The sequence below is a fragment of the Pristiophorus japonicus genome, chromosome 1, assembly GCF_044704955.1.
Source record: "Pristiophorus japonicus isolate sPriJap1 chromosome 1, sPriJap1.hap1, whole genome shotgun sequence".
NCBI classification, from domain to species: Eukaryota; Metazoa; Chordata; class Chondrichthyes; family Pristiophoridae; genus Pristiophorus; species Pristiophorus japonicus.
In genome coordinates this window covers 71,267,731-71,286,027 of record NC_091977.1, presented here as the reverse complement: position 1 = coordinate 71,286,027, position 18,297 = coordinate 71,267,731, and the positions used below count along the sequence as shown (strand labels likewise).

The 18,297-nt window shown below is 42.4% G+C and overlaps 1 protein-coding gene across 3 annotated transcripts in view; it reads right to left on the bottom strand.

The window, feature by feature from the left end:
* focad (focadhesin) overlaps positions 1-18,297 on the bottom strand; it is a 343,322-nt gene that overhangs the window by 166,566 nt on the left and 158,459 nt on the right. For all 3 annotated transcript variants that reach the window (XM_070881054.1, XM_070881035.1, XM_070881044.1), the window contains 2 exons: positions 16,110-16,160; positions 15,362-15,445 (listed from right to left, as the gene is read on the bottom strand). In XM_070881054.1, coding sequence (XP_070737155.1) covers positions 15,362-15,445; positions 16,110-16,160 — 135 coding nt within the window. The remainder of the gene's footprint in view (positions 1-15,361; positions 15,446-16,109; positions 16,161-18,297) is intronic.

Here is an 18,297-nt window from a genome sequence, read left to right as displayed (position 1 = left end):
TGTGGGCTCATTTCTCAGTAAAATGTTTCTAGTGGTGGTGGATGCTTTTTCAAAATGGATTGAATGTGAAATAATGTCGGGAAGCACCGCCACCGTCAGCATTGAAAGCCTGAGGGCCATGTTTGCCACCCACAGCCTGCCTGACATACTGGTCAGTGAGAACGGGCCATGTTTCACCAGTGCCGAATTTAAAGAAGTCATGACCCGCAATGGGATCAAACATGTCACCTCGGCCCCGTTTAAACCAGCCTCCAATGGGCAGGCAGAGCGGGCAGTACAAACCATCAAATAGAGCCTTAAACGAGTCACATAGAAACATAGAAAATAGGTGCAGGAGGCCATTCGGCCCTTCGAGCCTGCACCGCTATTCAATGAGTTCATGGCTGAACATGCAACTTCAGTTCCCCATTCCTGCTTTCCCGCCACACACCTTGATCCCCCATGTAGTAAGGACTACATCTAACTCCTTTTTGAATATATTTAGTGAATTGGCCTCAACAACTTTCTGTGGTAGAGAATTCCACAGGTTCACCACTCTCTGGGTGAAGAAGTTTCTCCTCATCTCGGTCCTAAATGGCTTACCCCTTATCCTTAGACTGTGACTCCTGGTTCTGGACTTCCCCAACATTGGGAACATTCTTCCTGCATCTAACCTGGCTAAACACGTCAGAATTTTAAACGTTTCTATGAGATCCCCTCTCATTCTTCTGAACTCCAGTGAATACAAGCCCAGTTGATCCAGTCTTTCTTGATAGGTCAGTCCCGCCATCCCGGGAATCAGTCTGGTGAACCTTCGCTGCACTCCCTCAATAGCAAGAATGTCCTTCCTCAAGTTAGGGGACCAAAACTGTACACAATACTCCAGGTGTGGCCTCACCAAGGCCCTGCACAACTGCAGTAACACCTCCCTGCCTCTGTACTCAAATCCCCTCGCTATGAAGGCCAACATGCCATTTGCTTTCTTAACCGCCTGCTGTACCTGCATGCCAACCTTCAATGACTGATATACCTTGACACCCAGATCTCATTGCACCTCCCATTTTCCCAATCTGTCACCATTCAGATAATAGTCTGTCTCTCTGTTTTTACCACCAAAGTGGATAACCTCACATTTTATCCACATTATACTTCATCTGCCATGCATTTGCCCATTCACCTAACCTATCCAAGTCATTCTGCAGCCTCATAGCATCCTCCTCGCAGCTCACACTGCCACCCAACTTAGTGTCATCCGCAAATTTGGAGATACTACATTTAATCCCTTCGTCTAAATCATTAATGTACAATGTAAACAGCTGGGGCCCCAGCACAGAACCTTGCGGTACCCCATTAGTCACTGCCTGCCATTCTGAAAAGTACCCATTTACTCTTACTCTTTGCTTCCTGGCTGCCAACCAGTTTTCAATCCACGTCAGCACACTACCCCCAATCCCATGTGCTTTAACTTTGCACATTAATCTCTTGTGTGGGACCTTGTCGAAAGCCTTCTGAAAGTCCAAATACACCACATCAACTGGTTCTCCCTTGTCTACTCTACTGGAAACATCCTCAAAGAATTCCAGAAGATTTGTCAAGCATGATTTCCCTTTCACAAATCCATGCTGACTTGGACCTATCATGTCACCTCTTTCCAAATGCGCTGCTATGACATCCTTAATAATTGATTCCATCATTTTACCCACTACCGATGTCAGGCTGACCAGTCTATAATTCCCTATTTTCTCTCTCCCTCCTTTCTTAACAAGTGGGGTTACATTGGCTACCCTCCACTCCATAGGAACTGATCCAGAGTCTATGGAATGTTGGAAAATGACTGTCAGTGCATCCGCTATTTCCAAGGCCACCTCCTTAAGTACTCTGGGATGCAGTCCATCAGACCCTGGGGATTTATCGGCCTTCAATCCCATCAATTTCCCAACACAATTTCCTGACTAATAAGGATTTCCCTCAGTTCCTCCTTCTTACTAGACCCTCTGACCCCTTTTATATCCGGATGGTTGTTTGTGTCCTCCTTAGTGAATACCGAACCAAACCACAGAAGGCTCACTCCAAACCCGCCTGTCCAGAGTACTGCTCAGCTACCGCAGGAGACCCCACTCGCTCACAGGGGTGTCCCCGGCTGAGCTACTCATGAAAAGGACACTTAAAATCAGACTCTCACTGGTTCACCCCAACCTGCATGATCAGGTAGAGAGCAGGCGGCAGCAACAAAATGTAAACGAGGGTCGCACCAGTGTGTCACGGGAAATTGATCTGAATGACCCTGTGTATGTGCTAAACTATGGACATGGTCCCAAGTGGATCGCGGGCACGGTGATAGCTAAAGAAGGGAATAGGGTGTTTGTCGTCAAACTAGACAATGGACAAATTTGCAGAAAGCACCTGGACCAAACGAGGCTGCGGTTTACAGACTGCCCTGAACAACCCACAGTAGACACCACCTTTTTCGAGCCCACAACACACACCCAAGGATCAACGACACCACACCGGACCAGGAAATCGAACCCATCACGCCCAACAGCCCAGCAATGCCTGGCTCACCTAGCAGCCTTGCAGGGCCAACAACATGCCAGCCCAGCGAGGGCACAGCCAACACACCAGAACAGACATTTGTACCGAGGTGGTCCACCAGGGAAAGAAAGGCTCCCGACTGCCTCACCTTGTAAATAGTTTTCACTTTGACTTTGGGGGGGGCGGTGGGGGAGTAGTGATGTGCATCTGTAAAGCATGCACTCCCATGTACCGCCACCAGGGTGCTCATCCCCTGAAGTCCCAAGGGAGTCCAGCATCCCTTGGGAGCACTGTATGTAAGCCGGCCCCCTAAGCCTGTTCCTCACTCTGGAGTGTCTTATTTAAGACTGAGGTCACTGTTACCTTAACCTCCCTGTGTGCAGCCTCATCTGTGTTCGGAACACAATGGGAATTAGTAAGCTTATTAATGCTCCTAATAACTTGAACATTTTGTTGCTAACAAGTCCTGTTCAAAAATCCATTAGAACTATGAGTGTATTAATAACCTGTGGTTTAAATTCTTGTCTTCAATACCACCAAAGACAGGTGCAAAATGGCCTGTAAAATCATATACTAAAAAGTATAGTCAAACTCCAAGAATGAACTTGCAGTTATACTCTTGGCTGTAAATAAGCACAGCAGTTTAAACAAAAGACTTCACTCAGATTATTCAATTTGACCTGCCTGTAGAACATAGACAGAGAATGAATACTAAAGAAAAGTCTCAATGGGTGGCTCATGTTTATCATTTTGCAGATGCCTGGTAGCAGGTCATCAGTTCGTCTTATTAGCCAGGGAGTTGAGTGAAGAGGTTGGAAGAACTCAAGAGCTGAAACAAATAGCTAAAATGGGACCAGAACAAAATGGCCCAAAATGCAGCAGGTATCATGAAGCAAAGTAACTGGACACAGTTTGACAACAAAGTTTTTCTTATTTCTGGGGTAGTTTCCTCTGTTTGGTAATATTAGAAGATAAACTCACCTTCTCAACATGCAGACCTTTTTTGCTAACATTAGAAAACAAAGAAAAATATATCCCTTTATCTTGATTCCAAGTAAGCAAACGTGCAGGTTGTTATTTTAAAGCTAAAGTTTGTACATCAATCTTGACATGTGTTTTGGTAACTTTCAAATCTAGATGTCATAAAACACTCAAAAATGGTGCAGCATTTTATTCTACCTTTACTTGCGTGTCTTAATTTGATTAACCAGCAGCTGTCAATACTCTGGCAGTTAAGTCACAATTAGCTCCCAGACAACTATCATGATTTTTATATTTTAATAGATTCAGAGTCTTGCTCTGATAAGAGTCTCCTTTTTGTGAGCTTCTGTTATCATTTATTCGCATGAAAACAATTTGAACAATGAGGTCCGCAAGTCTGATTGCAGCACAAATTCTTTCGTTGATCATTTGGAAGAGCTCCAATGCAATTAATCAATTTCTTACCAATGAGATACCTTTCATTTATCAGCCATTTTTGTTTTTCTTTTTCAGACCTTTGTGCTGCCTGATGAAGGAATCTAATGATCCTGAAAGTTTACATGGAAGTCCATAATCTTGTACCAGTTGAAACAAAAGTTATCACTTCTGAAAGAACCTATTTCTCAACTACATGATACATAAGATCATAAGAAATAGGAGCAGGAGTAAGCCACCACGGCCCTCGAGCCTGCTCTGCCATTTAATAAGATCATGGCTGATCGGATCATGGACTCAGCTCCACTTCCCCGCCCGCTCCCCATAATCTTTTATTCCCTTATCGCTTAAAAATCTGTCGATCTCCACCTTAAATATATTCAATGACCCAGCCTCCACAGCTCTCTGGGGCAGAGAATTCTACAGATTTACAACCCTCAGAGAAGAAATTCCTCCTCATCTCAGTTTTAAATGGGAGGGCCCTTATTCTGAGACTATGTCCCCTAGTTTTAGTTTCCCCGATGCGTGGAATATCCTCTCTGCAAGCACCTTGTCGAGCCCCCTCATTATCTTGTATGTTTCGATAAGATCAGAAACAACTTCTTTCATTGCTGCTTTCAAGAATTACAATGGCCCTATGAGGGTGTCAGAAGCCAAATGAGCATCTTCCATCATTCTAAGCATTCATCAAATAACAAATCATTGTAATGGAGAATGGACAGTCTCTGTTTTACAAACAGTCACCACAATGATAATAATCTTGTTTAAATTCTTCATCAAAAGGCTATGCACTTGATCTCCAAGTTGTCTAGGTTCCCTCAGTTTAAGTGTTCTTACAGTTGCAAAGATATTAGTGTTCTAACGTGCTGTTCAGCAGAGCAGTAGGATGCCAGTTTATGTCTGTGATTGCCTCCCATCATGATCATTACAATCTTGGCAGTCCCACCTCTGGCTAACAAACAGAAAAATCAGGGAATAAGAAAGAAAAATTAGCAGCCAAGTCACGACTAGTCAGTTCTAGAGCTTTGGTGCCCTCAGGGGTGTAAGAAAGAAAAGAGTAGGAATTATAAATAGCAAAACAAAATTAAAGTGGGAGCTTTACACTTAGCCACTCAACGTGAGAAATGATTTTTGGTCTTGATCTTCAGATTACATACAACCTGAACCTATGGATGAAAAACTTCCCATTTGAAATAAAACATCCAGTGATATTCAAAAGCAATCTGTAAACATTCTAAATAATATTCTACTGACTGGTTTCTAATAAATTACAACATGCAATACTAAAACAAAAATGGCTACTTTGCTGGTTAAAAGTGTAAACTAAAAACTGGCAATTTCAAATGCCTGGCTGGGCAGTGAAAATCTGGGCAGCTGGTATCACTAGTTCAGCTATTTACATTCAGATTACAGGGCCTTTGCAAGAGTATTAAGGGCTACGAAACCAAGGCAGGTAGATGGAGTTAAGATTCAGATCAGCCTTATCTAACTGAATGGTGGAACAGACTCAAGAGACTGAATGATCTACTCCTGTTCCTATGTTCCAGGGTTCTGATGATGGATTAAGTTAAATTTCTGTTGATATCCCTGAAAATTTCTCCAACTCTTTGTGTTTCCAAGCAAGCACTAGAGTCAGTTTTATGAGACATCTTTCCTCATTACGATCATTTCAAACTAGCCTTTTATATCACCTAGCCTGGAAATTAGTGTTGGCAATATTAGCAAATGAAAGCATAAAATATTTTTATGATATTCCCATATCCACTCTTTAACTGAGATATTAACCGATTTATTTTAAATAAGCTTCCGTAAAAACAGGCAAAATGTTATATTAATTTGATTGTTAATATTTCCTATAATCATTTGTTTGCATGTAAAAGCCTAAATAAGTGATCTCAAGTGCAGTAATGCCTGAAACCAAAACACTGCGTCACCTCTATAACTCTGAGTTAACTGCAATGATCTGAAAAAGTGAGGCACTAATTTGGTTCCAGTAAATGTACTGTCTGCATGAACAGTACATGCTCATTAAGGGGCAGAATACAAAAAGAATTACAGTTCTGCAACAAATTATTAACACGCATTATCAAGCAGCTCGTTAAGCGTCGAAAATTTAGCATGCTCTCAGAAAACTGATCCATCCTTTCACTCTTAACAATACTGACACAGGTGTGCTGATAGATAGATAGACATTTTTTTTTTTTATTTGTTTCTGGGATCTGGGTGTCGCTGGCAAAGCCAGCATTTTATTGCCCATCCTTAATTGCCCTTGAGCAGGTGGTGATGAGCCGCCTACTTGAACCGCTGCAGTCCGTGTGGTGATGGTGCTTTAGACAGGGAGTTCCAGGATTTTGACCGTGTGGCAATGAAGGAACGGTGATATATTTCCAATCAAGATGGTGTGTGGCTTGGAGGGGAATTTGCAGGTAATGGTGTTCCCATACGCCTGTTGCCCATGTCCTTCTAGGTGGTAGAGATCACGGGTTTGGGAGATGCTGCCGAAGAAGCCTTGGCGAGTTGCTGCTGTGCATCTTATAGATGGTACATACTGCAGCCACGTTGCAACGGTATTGGAGGGAGTGAATGCTTAAGGTGTTGGATGAGGTGTCAATCAAGTGGGCTGCTTTGTCCTGGATGGTGTCGAGCTTCTTGAGTGCTGTTGGAACTGCACTCATCCAGGCAAGTGGAGAGTATTCCATCACACTTCTAACTTGTGCCTTGTAGATGGTGGAAAGTCTTTGGGGAGTCAGGAGGTGAGACACTCGCCACAGAATACCCAGCCTATGACCTGCTCTTGTTGCCACAGTATATATGTGGCTGGTCCAGTTAAGTTTGTGGTCAATGGTTACCTCCAGGATGTTGATAATGGGGGATTTGGTGATGGTGATGGTGATGGTAATGCCGTTGAATGTCAAGGGGCAATTTTTAGATTATCGCTTGTTGGAGATAGTCATTGCCTGGCACTTGAGTGGCGCCAATGTTACTTGCCATTTATCAGCCCAAACCTGAATGTCGTCCAGGTCTTGCCGCATGTGGGCATGGACTGCTTCATTATTTGAGGAGTTGTGAATGGAACTGAACATTGTATAGTCATCAGTGAACATCCCACTTCTGAACTTATGATGGAGGGAAGGTCATTGATGAAGCAAGTGAAGATGGTTGGGCCTCGGATACTGCTCTGAGGAACTCATGCAGCAATGTCCTGGGACTGAGATGATTGCCGTCCAACAACCACAACCATCTTCCTTTGTGCTAGGTATGATTCCAGCCAATTGTAAGTTTTCCCCCCCGATTCCCATGAACTTCAATTTTACTAGGGCTCCTTGATGCCACACTTGGTCAAATGCTGCCTTGATGTCAAGGGCAGTCACTCTCACCTCATCTCTGGAATTCAGCTCTTTTGTCCATGTTTGGACCAAGGCTGTAAAGCTATCTGGAGTCAACTGGTCCTGGCAGAAGCCAAACTGAGCATCAGTGAGAAGGATGTTGGTAAGTAAGTGCCGCTTGACAGCACTGTCGACAACACCTTCCATCACTTTGCTGATGATTGAGAGTAGACTGTTGAGGTGGTACTTGTCCGGATTGGATCTGTCCTACTTTTACAACTTACATTCCCATCTAATTTTGTTTCAACAAACCTGGATTTATTGCATTTGGTCCCCTCATCTACGTCACTGATATAGAGATTGTGAATAGCTGAGGCCCAAGCACCAATCCTTGTGGTACCGCACTGGTTACAGTCTGCCAACCCGAAAATGACCCGTTTATTCGTACTCTCTGTTTTCTGTCCATTAACCAATCCTCAATCCATGCAAGTTTATTACCCCCAATCCCAAGAATCTTAATTTTGTTTAATAACCTCGTGTGGCACCTTATCGAAGCCTTCTGAAAATCCAAATACACCACATCCACTGGTTCCCCCCTCATCTATTCTGCTAGTTACAACCTCAAAAAACTTTAACAGATTTGTCAAAGAAGATTCCACTTTCATAAATCCATGCTAACTCTGCCCAATCCTATTATTATTTTCTAAGTGCCCTATCACCACATCCTTAATAATAGATTCTAGCATTTTCCCTACTACTGATGTCAGACTAACTGCTCTGCAGTTCCCCGTTTTCTCTCTCCCTCCTTTCTTAAATAGCGGGGTTACATTGGCTACCTTTCAATCCGCGGGAACCGTTCTAGAATCTATGGAATTTTGAAAGATGCCAACCAATGCATCCACTATCTCTATAACCACGTCTTTCAAAATCCTAGGATGCAGACCATCAGGTCCAGGGGATTTACACATTAGTCACATTAATTTCTCCAGTACTGTTTTTTTTAACCAATACTAATTTCTTTCAGTTCCTCATCATCAAGACCCTTGGTTCTCCACTATTTCAGGGAGATTTTTTGCATCTTATCTCGTGAAGACAGACACAAAGTATTTGTTTAATTTCTCTGCCATTTCCTTCGTCCCCATTCTCCTGTCTCAGCCTTAACGGACCAAAATGTACTTTTCTCAAAATGTCCTCCCCAGAAGAGTGCAGATGTCTTAGGAAGGATCATACAAAATGGAACTGTGTCTGTTTTTTAAAATGACATGCACCAAATTGGATTATATTTATCAAACCAAAATGAATGAACCAGTGTCGCTCCTAACAACTGAGACTTGTAGATTTGCGATTTTGTGCCACCAGATTGGTTTAAGTTATTTATAAATCGCTATTGAATGCACTGATGCAGAAGTACAGGAATTGACTTTGCATGAATTAAACCATGCCCAGACCAACTTGTAAATCTTCAGCTAAACAAACAACAGCACAATGTCTGTGAATTCAGAACGAACAACTATGTTTTCAGACATAATAAACTGTAGCCAAAAACCAGGGTAGACCAGGCAACTGTATGCTTACATACACGATGAGGCGGTTCTTAATACAGAATGGTAAATATGCTGAATCCTACAGCTCCTCCTTGCTATGGTGAGTCACACCAACTGCTTATCGTCACCAGACAGCTTACTAAACAACCAGAGTTATTTTCAGAACAAAGGCCTCGAAGGACAACTTTATCAAATTGTTCTGGCCACCTATACACAGTAGCGATACGTGATCAAAAGTTAAAATGAAACTCCACCACAAATATGCTGATCATAACCATCAGGTTACATTAAATGATCATTACATATTACTAGAGATCACTGTACTTCAGTATTTTTTTGGAAGGGGAAGCAAAAAATAAATCTTTTATCGGTACAATATTAGTGAAATGTCAGCTGTTCCTTTGTAAGGTTTTTATTAAGGAATGGAAAAAATGTTTTTTGACACCTGAAATATCTCAACTATATGAATTCAACTTGGTGACACATTGGAATGTCACAATAATTAACTAAACATCAGCAAAATACCGCAGATGCTGGAAATATGAAATAAAACAGAAAATGCTGGAAATACTCAGCAGGTCTGGCAGCATCTGTGGAGCGAGAAACAGAGTTATCGTTTCAAGTCGATGACCATTCGTCAGAACTGGAAAAGTTAGAGATGTAACAGATTTTAAGCAAGTGCAGCGGCAAGGAAAGAGAGGAGGGGAGGAAAGAACTCAAGGAAAGGTCTGTGATAGGTGGAAGGCAGGAGTGATTAAATGACAAAAGGTATGATAGTACAAAGCAAAAGGAGATGGTAATGGGACAAGTAAAGAAATAAAAAATAAGTCTTTTTCCAGTTTGTTACATTAAATGCGAAGAGTACTTTGAACAAAAAATACCCTCCCTTAAATTTTCTTCCCCTTTAAGTAAGCAAATATGTTGACAGTGTGGACATCGTCTGCACTTCCTCAAAGTGTGACAAAGTAGAGCATCAACATGTATGTCATGCTATTGTTGTATCTCTAGTCAAACGTTTGACCCTTGGGTTTTCCAGGGTTTTAATCTTACTTAAAAATATGCTATATATTAAAATCAGTAGGTGGGTCATCACATTCCATGTTAACTTTTGATCACGTATCACTACTGTGCATAGCTGGCCAGAACAATTAGATGAAGTTGTTGATACAGGCCTTCATTCTGAAAATAACTGATTGTTAAGTAAGCTGTGTGGCGATGATAAGCAGTAGCTATGATGCACCATAGCAAGGAGAAGGTGTAGGATTCAACATATTTTCACTTGAAAACCCCAATGTCAACATCTGCCAATGGGAGAATTTATTAGAAGGGGAGGACCAGGCCAGGTAGTCCAGGAGTCCCCCCACCACCCCCCGAGTGCATCTCGCTCTCCAACCAGTAATCTGTTCTGAGTACTGGTGGGACCAATGGTTCCACAGTACCACGGGTGGCTTAGCTGCACAGGTGCTGGGGTGGGGGGGGGGGGGGGGGAGGAAGAATGGTGGAAAAGTAATAGTGGTAAGGGATTCGATAATCAGGGGAGCAGACAGGTGTTTCTGCGGCCACAGATGTAAATCCAGGATGGGATGTTGCCTTCCTGCTGCCAGGGTCAAGGATGTCACTCAGCGACTGCAGAACATTCTGAGGGAGGACAGAGAACAGCCGGAGGTTGTGGTCCATATCGGCACCAATAACATAGGCAGAAAGAGGGATGAGGTCCTGCAGGAAGATTTTAGGGAGCAAGGAGAGAGGGGGATTAAAAAGCAGGGCCCAAAAGGTAGTAATCTCTGGATTACTCCCGGTGCCACGTGCTAGTGAGTGCAGGAATAGGAGGATAGAAGGGATAAATGTGTGGCTGGAGAGTTGGTGTAGGAGGGAGGGCTTTAGATTCCTGAGGCATTGAGACCGTTTCTGGGGGAGATGGAACCTGTACAAGCCAGACGGGTTGCACTTCAACAGAGCCAAGATCAATATGCTCACAGGGGAGTGGGGTGGGGGGGATTTGCTAGTGCTGTTGGGGTTTAAACTAGCTTGGCAGGGAGATGGGAACCGGAGAGCATTATCAGAGGGGAGAAAAGCCAAGGTGGAAATGGAAGGCAGAAAATTAGTATGCGAGTTTGGAAGGCAGAGGAAATAAAGGCCTGAAAATGGACAACAAGGCAGTTTGGCAATGTTGAATGGTATATACGTTAATGCAAGGAGTCTAGGAAATAAGGCAGATGAGCTAAGGGCACAGATAGACACATGGCATTATGACATTATAGCCATTGCTGAGACATGGCTGACAGAAGGGCAGGAAAGGCAGCTCAACATTCCTGGTTACAGGGTTTTCAGATGGGATAGAGAGAGGGTTAAAAAAGGAGGGGGGGTCGCAGTATTGATTAATGAAACAATTACAGCTATGAGGAGACATGATATAGTGGAAGGATCATCAAATGAGGCCTGTATGGGTTGAACGAAACAACAAAGTGGCAATCACACTATTGGGAGTGTTCTATAGACCCCCAAGCAGTCCAAGGGAGATAGAAGAGCAAATTACCGACAAGTGCAAAAACAATAGAGTAGTAATAGTGGGGGATTTCAATTACCCTAATATTAACTGGGATACTATCAGTGTAAGAGGTGCAGAATTCCTAAATTGCATTCTGGAGAACTTTTTTAGCCAATACATAGCAAGCCCAACAAGAGAGGGGGGCAGTTATGGATTTAGTGTTTGGGAATGAAGCTGGGCAGGTGTACGGAGTCCAGTGGGAGAGCATTTTTGTGCTAGTGATCAAAATTCAGTTAATTTTAGCATAATTATGGATATGGACAAAGAAAAAACAGGAGTAAGTGTTCTAAATTGGGGGAAGGCCAATCTTACCAGGCTAAGAAGTGATTTCACAAAAGTGAACCGGAAACAGCTACTTGAAGATAAATCAGTGCCAGAGCAGTGATGGGGCCCAAGTTTGCCCAAGAGTTGCTCCATTTTTTTTTCAGCAACTAGATTTTTTTTTGGAGTGTCTTAAAAATTGCAAATCTGCCCATTTAATTTGCTCCCGTGTAAGTGAGTTAGGTTTTTTTTTAAGTTTCGTTTTTTTTTCAGAAGGGGGCATTACTAGCCACTTATGCCTGTTTTGGCCATTTAAGCAAGTTTAGACAGCTAAAAGTTACTCCAAACTAAGTTAGGCCAGCGTATGTAGCCACTTGTGTCCGCACAGAAAAACCTTGCGATGAGCTAAGAAATCAGAGCAGTTAGCCAGAGAATTGGGGGGGGGGGGGGTGGGGGGAAGTGAGAGGACTCTGCAAAGCACTAATCATCTTCACAACAACATTAAAGAAGCATAAAAACCATCATCAATAATAAATGAAAAATAAATAAATGAGTTAAAAAACAAAAAGTCCTACCTCGCCGATTGCAGCACGCACAAGAAGCAGGAGGAGAGCCCTTCGGGGACAACACACCGCATCGGCAGGCAAGCCCTTCGGCCAGGGCTAGTGGCGAGCGGGAGGCAGGCAAGCAGCAGCAGCAGGAGAGCTATTCGGGGACGATGGCCGACTGCCAATGTTTCTGACCCATTGCGCATGCGTGCACGCACCAACACGCATGCGCAATGCTGCCGGCACTCACAAACACGCTGGGCCCTAGCCCCGCCCCCCCCCGCCGGCTGCGTTGATCCAGCACGGCCCTAGCTCTGCCCCCCACTGCTTCTGCTGCGTTACACCAAGGGCCTGCAACATTCCAGCAGCGTGAAGAATACAGAGGTAAGCTTTAGGCGCGGTTTTTCTTCGACAAAGTTGGCGCACCTAACTTGGGCCCTTGGAGTGCAGGGTAAACATGTTCCCACAAAGAAAAAGTGTAGAACTGCCAAATGTAGAGCCCTCTGGATGACAAGGTGCATACAGGGTAAGATAAGGCAAAAGAGGGAAGCCTATACCAGATATCGTGAGCTCACTACTGCAGAAAGCCTAGAAAAATATAGAAAGTGCAGGGGTGAAATTAAGAAGGAGATTAGGAAAGCAAAAAGAGGGCATGCAAAAGGTAATGGTTGAGGGAAGCTTTTGTGACTGGAAGGCTGTTTCCAGTGTGGTTCCACATGGCTCAGTACTCGGTCCCTTACCTTTTGTAGTATATATTAATGATTTAGACTAAAAATGTAGGGGACATGATAAAGAAATTTGCAGATGATACAAAAATTGGCCGTGATATTGACAATGAGGAGGAAAGCTCCAGACTGCAGGAAGATATCGATGAACTGGTCAGTTGGGCAGAAAAGTGGCAAATGGAATTCAATCCGGAAAAATGAGAGGTAATGCATTTGGGGAGGTACAACAAGGCAAGGGAATACACAATAAATGGGAGGATACTGAGAGGTGTGGAGGAACATATGTTCACAGATCCTTAAAAGGTAGCAGGACAAGTCAATAAGGTCGTTAAAAAGGCATATGGAATGTTTTCCTTTATTAGCCAAGGCATATAATACAAGAGCAGGGAAGTTATGCTTGAACTGTATACAGCATTAGTTAGGCCACAGCTTGAATACTACGTGCAGTTCTGGTCACCACATTACAGGAAGAATGTGATTGCATTAGAAAGAGTGCAGAGGAGATTTAGGAGAATGTTGCCAGGACTGGAAAACTTTAGCGATGAGGAAAGATTGGCTAGGCTGGGGCTGTTTTCCTTGGAACAGAGGAGGCTGAGGGGGGATTTAATTTAGGTGTATAAAATTATGAGGAGCCTAGATAGAGTGGATAGGAAGGACCTATTTCCCTTAGCAAAGGGGTCAATAACCAGGGGGCATAGATTTAAAGTAGTTGGTAGAAGGATTAGAGAGGAGATGAGGGTGGTGGGAGTCTGGAACTCACTGTCTGAAAGGGTGGTAGAGACAGAAACCCTCATCACATTTAAAAAGGTATTTGGATGTACACTTAAAGAGCCATAACCTACAGGGCTACGGACCTTGTGCTGGAAGGTGGGATTAGGCTGGGTAGCTCTTTTTCGACCGGCACAGATACAATGGGCCGAATGGCCTCCTTCTGTGTCATAATTTTCTATGATTCTATGAGCAGTGTACATATTTACCTGCAATACCCTTTAAACCTGTAGGTGGCATTGTGATAAAAGTTTCCAATGTTAAATGCTGCATTTGTAAAGTAATGCAATATTGACAGCAGAGATATTTAGATCTGTGGACCTGAAAATACACAGGATGTGATTCTGATGTGCCACCCGGTGCACTCCAGCACTTATCCCTCCAGAGTGTGTGGGATCAATGGAATGGCACCTAATTGGCACTTGGCTCACACACGAAACTCTGGCAAACACCTACTGAGGGAAGTGTTGCCCACCCTTCTCTTGAAACATGATTCACATCTCCCTTTGTAAGGAGGTTGATACCAAAACTGATTTGATCTTCAAGATCCATAGAACCACAGACGTTTACAGGCACAGGAGGAGACCATTTAACTCTATGCCAGCTTTTTGCTCGACCAATCCAAAACAAATCCCATTGTCCTGTTCTCTCCCCATAGCCTTGTATGTTTCATTGTTTGAAATATTTACCTAGTTTACCCTGAAGCGATGCAATGGTCTCCGCCTCATTAATTCCCTGTGGCGAAACATTCCATACTCCAAACAATGTACAGAATTTTTTCCTAACTTTTCTCCTTACTCTCTTTAAATTGATGACCTTTTGTCACCAAATCCTCAACCGGAAGAAATAGTCTTTCCCTACTCAGTCAATCAAAACTCTTTGTGTTTTTAAAACAACTTTATTAAATCTCTTAGTCTTCACTGTTCCATTATTTCCAATTAAAATACAAATGGTCGATGTATCTCAAGTATCTTCTCATAACTATCGTTTCATATTCTTGGTAAATTTATGCTGAATTTTCTCTACCATTTTAAACTCCTTTCCATAATGGAGTGCCCAAAACTACACTCACTACTCTCTGTGGCCTAACTGAGGATTTTGTACACATTCATCATTACTTTTTTATTCTTTATTCTACGCCCGTATTTATAAAACGCCAAATTCTACTGATCTTTTTAATGGCTTTATCCACCCTCCCTCGTGGGCCTAACTTAAAGAATCGCAGAGCTCGCAGTACCTCTCCCCTTTAAGTGAAGGGGAGCGATGTGGTGATGCGCCAGCACGATGACGTCATTAGCACTACGCTGATGACCGACAGCGGCAGACACTCCGCCCACCCCCCTCTACTTACCAAACTTGCCCTCTTCGCTGCACTTCCGCCCCCATTATGACCGATTTCCGGGCCGCTCGAAAAAAAAAAGCCAAAGAGCGGAATTTCGTGCAAGAGGCCACCACATCTACCACGGCATTGAAACTAGTCGAAACTCGTTTGGTGTGCCACTTTTTCAGCAGGGAGAAATTTCGGCCTCTAAAAGTGCTTCAGTTTGGTTGAATTCAAACCTAAGCCTCAAAGATGACCCAATTGTGTGCTAAATGACTGTACCCTTTGCCTGCACAATATATACTGATCAAATCATAACAGTACATAACATTTTTTTAGATTAATAAGGGACAAAAAATCCAAATGAAGATAAATACTACAAGTGTACCTTACCTGTTCTGGCAGGTGAAGAATTGTATACTCCTCAGAGTTGAATGCCGAAAGAGCCTTGTATGCAGAGCTGGCTACGAGCGAGTTCTACAAAGAACAAAAGGAGTTCCTTCTTGTATACCATTTATAAAACAATAGTCCATTGTCAAAACTTGATTCTACCCTGTGGTTCTACATCAAGAATTCCTTCATACTGTATCAACTTTAAAATACCATGCTATAAAATACAACAGAAATAGTAATACTCAAGAAAATTATTTCATGTGACAATTCTCATTTAACAATGTTTTAATCATACTTGATTGTTGAGAAGTGTACGGTAGTGTAGTGGTTCTGTTACTAGACTAGTAATCCAGAGGCTTGAACTATTAATCCAGGAATGTAAATTCAAATCCCAACATGGCAGTTTGAGAATTGAATCATTTGACAACTGTTTTGTGTAATATTCCTAACACAACAAGCTCAGCACAATATTATATCAGTAGAATTTGCATTTTCTTCATGAACATTTGCTCTCAATAATTTCTCTGTGCTGTTGCAAACCATCAGTCAACCTGTGAACTTTGACAGCTATGAAATTAGTTGTCAAGTGCAGAGCTTCTCAATTAGTCACGGATGGATCAATAATAATATAATACTGGGCAATATTCTGACTAAAGGTTAATCTTTAAAAAGCAAATGTAAGTCACAACATGTGCTATGCTAATATATCAAGTTCTTATTTACTCAGCAGAATGAGGGTTAATTGTACCTTACTCTGGGTGTGGCTCCACAATATGCTTACAACTTGCATTCTGAATTTCTGTAGAGAAAACAAAAAAACCCTCATAAATAACTGTAATCTAGAAGTGTGGATCAGTCCAAAAACATCAGGCTTTGATAAAATTTGTAACAAGCCAACAATGGGCATTCAAAAGAAATGCACAACAGTCAAGAGCATTCAAGGTACAAGCAATCAGCATCTACTGGTACAAGTCTTAAAAACTGTCATGATTACTCTGAACCTTCCATTATTCTACTTACAAGGGGCATTTAAACATATCCATTACAATATTAAATTCTCTGAGCATAAGCACTGCATTTCCAAATTTTGTTAAATAACTAGTACCATATCAATTATAATATTTCCAACTAAATAACATATTGGCTTTAAAATTTCCAGCTGGTCTCAGCAGCCTGCTAAAAAGTACATGTGTGTGGATCAAGCTCATCTGCGATGCCCCAATCTATGCTGACACACAATAAATAACCATTTGGGCAAGGTACCAGAGGGGGCTAAATACCCATGGAACCATATAAAAACAGAAAATGCTGGAAAAATTCAGGTCAGGCAACATCTGTGTTGAGAGGAACAGAGTGAACGGCCCAGAAATTTCGGTTGGAGGCTTCCTGAAAGTACATGGTGGTCCCAGAGGAACGAACACTTTGGCTCCGAGGCCGAGATGCGCAGCCAGCGCAGAGGCCCACGCATCCCAGGAGCATTAACGCCTGATTACATGGGCCTAGACCACCAATGAATGCGGAGTACTCTCATTGATAGTAATAGTGAGTTCCGTTTGTACGGAACTCCCATTACTATGTAAGGGGATAAAGTATTGTAAGGGGATAAAGTATTGTCACCAAAGTGGAAGTAGACAGACAGATGATCACTAAAGTGAATATTGAAGGTGGTGAATTGATCCAACACGTGAGATGGTTCAGATTAAAAGGGCTTATCAGTAGTAGGAGTTTCTGAGGAGTTGGGAATTCCTCCACCTCAAGGTAGGGATGGTACTATATCGCCTATTGACAGATTGTATATAAAACTCGCTTATAAAACTCGCTTACAAATGATAGAAAATGGCCGTATAACATAAAATGAAAACTTACATATTCAGTACATTTAAGGGAACAACACGTACTAGTAAAGCTCCAAGGAGAGATGGGAGTAAGCTGTCTGGAAACATAGGTAGAATGATGCTCTTGTAGCAACTGCACTCATGGGAAAGGGATAGTTTTTGGCTGATAAGAAACCAGGTGCACAACAAGCCATGGGAGCAAGGTTAAACAACACGTCAGGAGAACCAAGGCAAGGTTAACACTGTAGAACAACACATTCCAGAAGGCTGACATATTACGGGAGATGGAAAGGTTGGGAAACCACTCAGCAGCCAGTGTGATAAGGGTCAACGAAGCAATGAAGCTCCGCTGATAAGCTGTAGGCCAACCGGTAGTCATAGAAGATTTTGTAGGAGGGTCGCACACCTCGAAAACTGTATAACTGTGCATGTAGAACCCTTGTACTTTGAAGGGTCATTCCTGAACTCTTCCCCTGCATATGCTTGAATAAAGATCGGTTGAACAAAGGTTTTGTCTGAGTGATTCCGTGGTCGCTATACGGGCGGGTATCGACTCCTTATATCAGGGAGTCCACCATGAAGAAGAGAAGTCTTCTTTTTACCCCAACAACTATGAATGGGAATACCCCAACAACACATACATAAATTAAAAAACACCTCACACATTTAAAATTAATTGAAATTGAAATTAAATGTTTTAGAATAAAATGTATTTTTTGAATTTTTTTTTAATGATAATAGGGTTAAAAATAAACTTACTTTAATGGACAGGGTTTTTAATATAAAAATTAGTGATAAAATTTATTTTTTCTATCTTTTAAAACACATTGGGCTATAGAAATTCACTTTTTTTGCGAAAACGGTATTTTTTTCGCCAAAATTACCGTTACCGCAATGCTATCGCTATGAGGCCGTAAATTCAAGGTTTATTTTATCAGCAGTAAAAATCGGCATTGCACGAGGATTTGTGGCGCAAACCACAATCCTCACCAACTTTAGTCCAAGGCCGCTACCGCTGTGAGTTGGGCCTCGGGAGGGCGGAAAAACATAAAAATAAATTGGAAAAAACAAAAAAGTACCCACAAAACATTTACAAGCCAC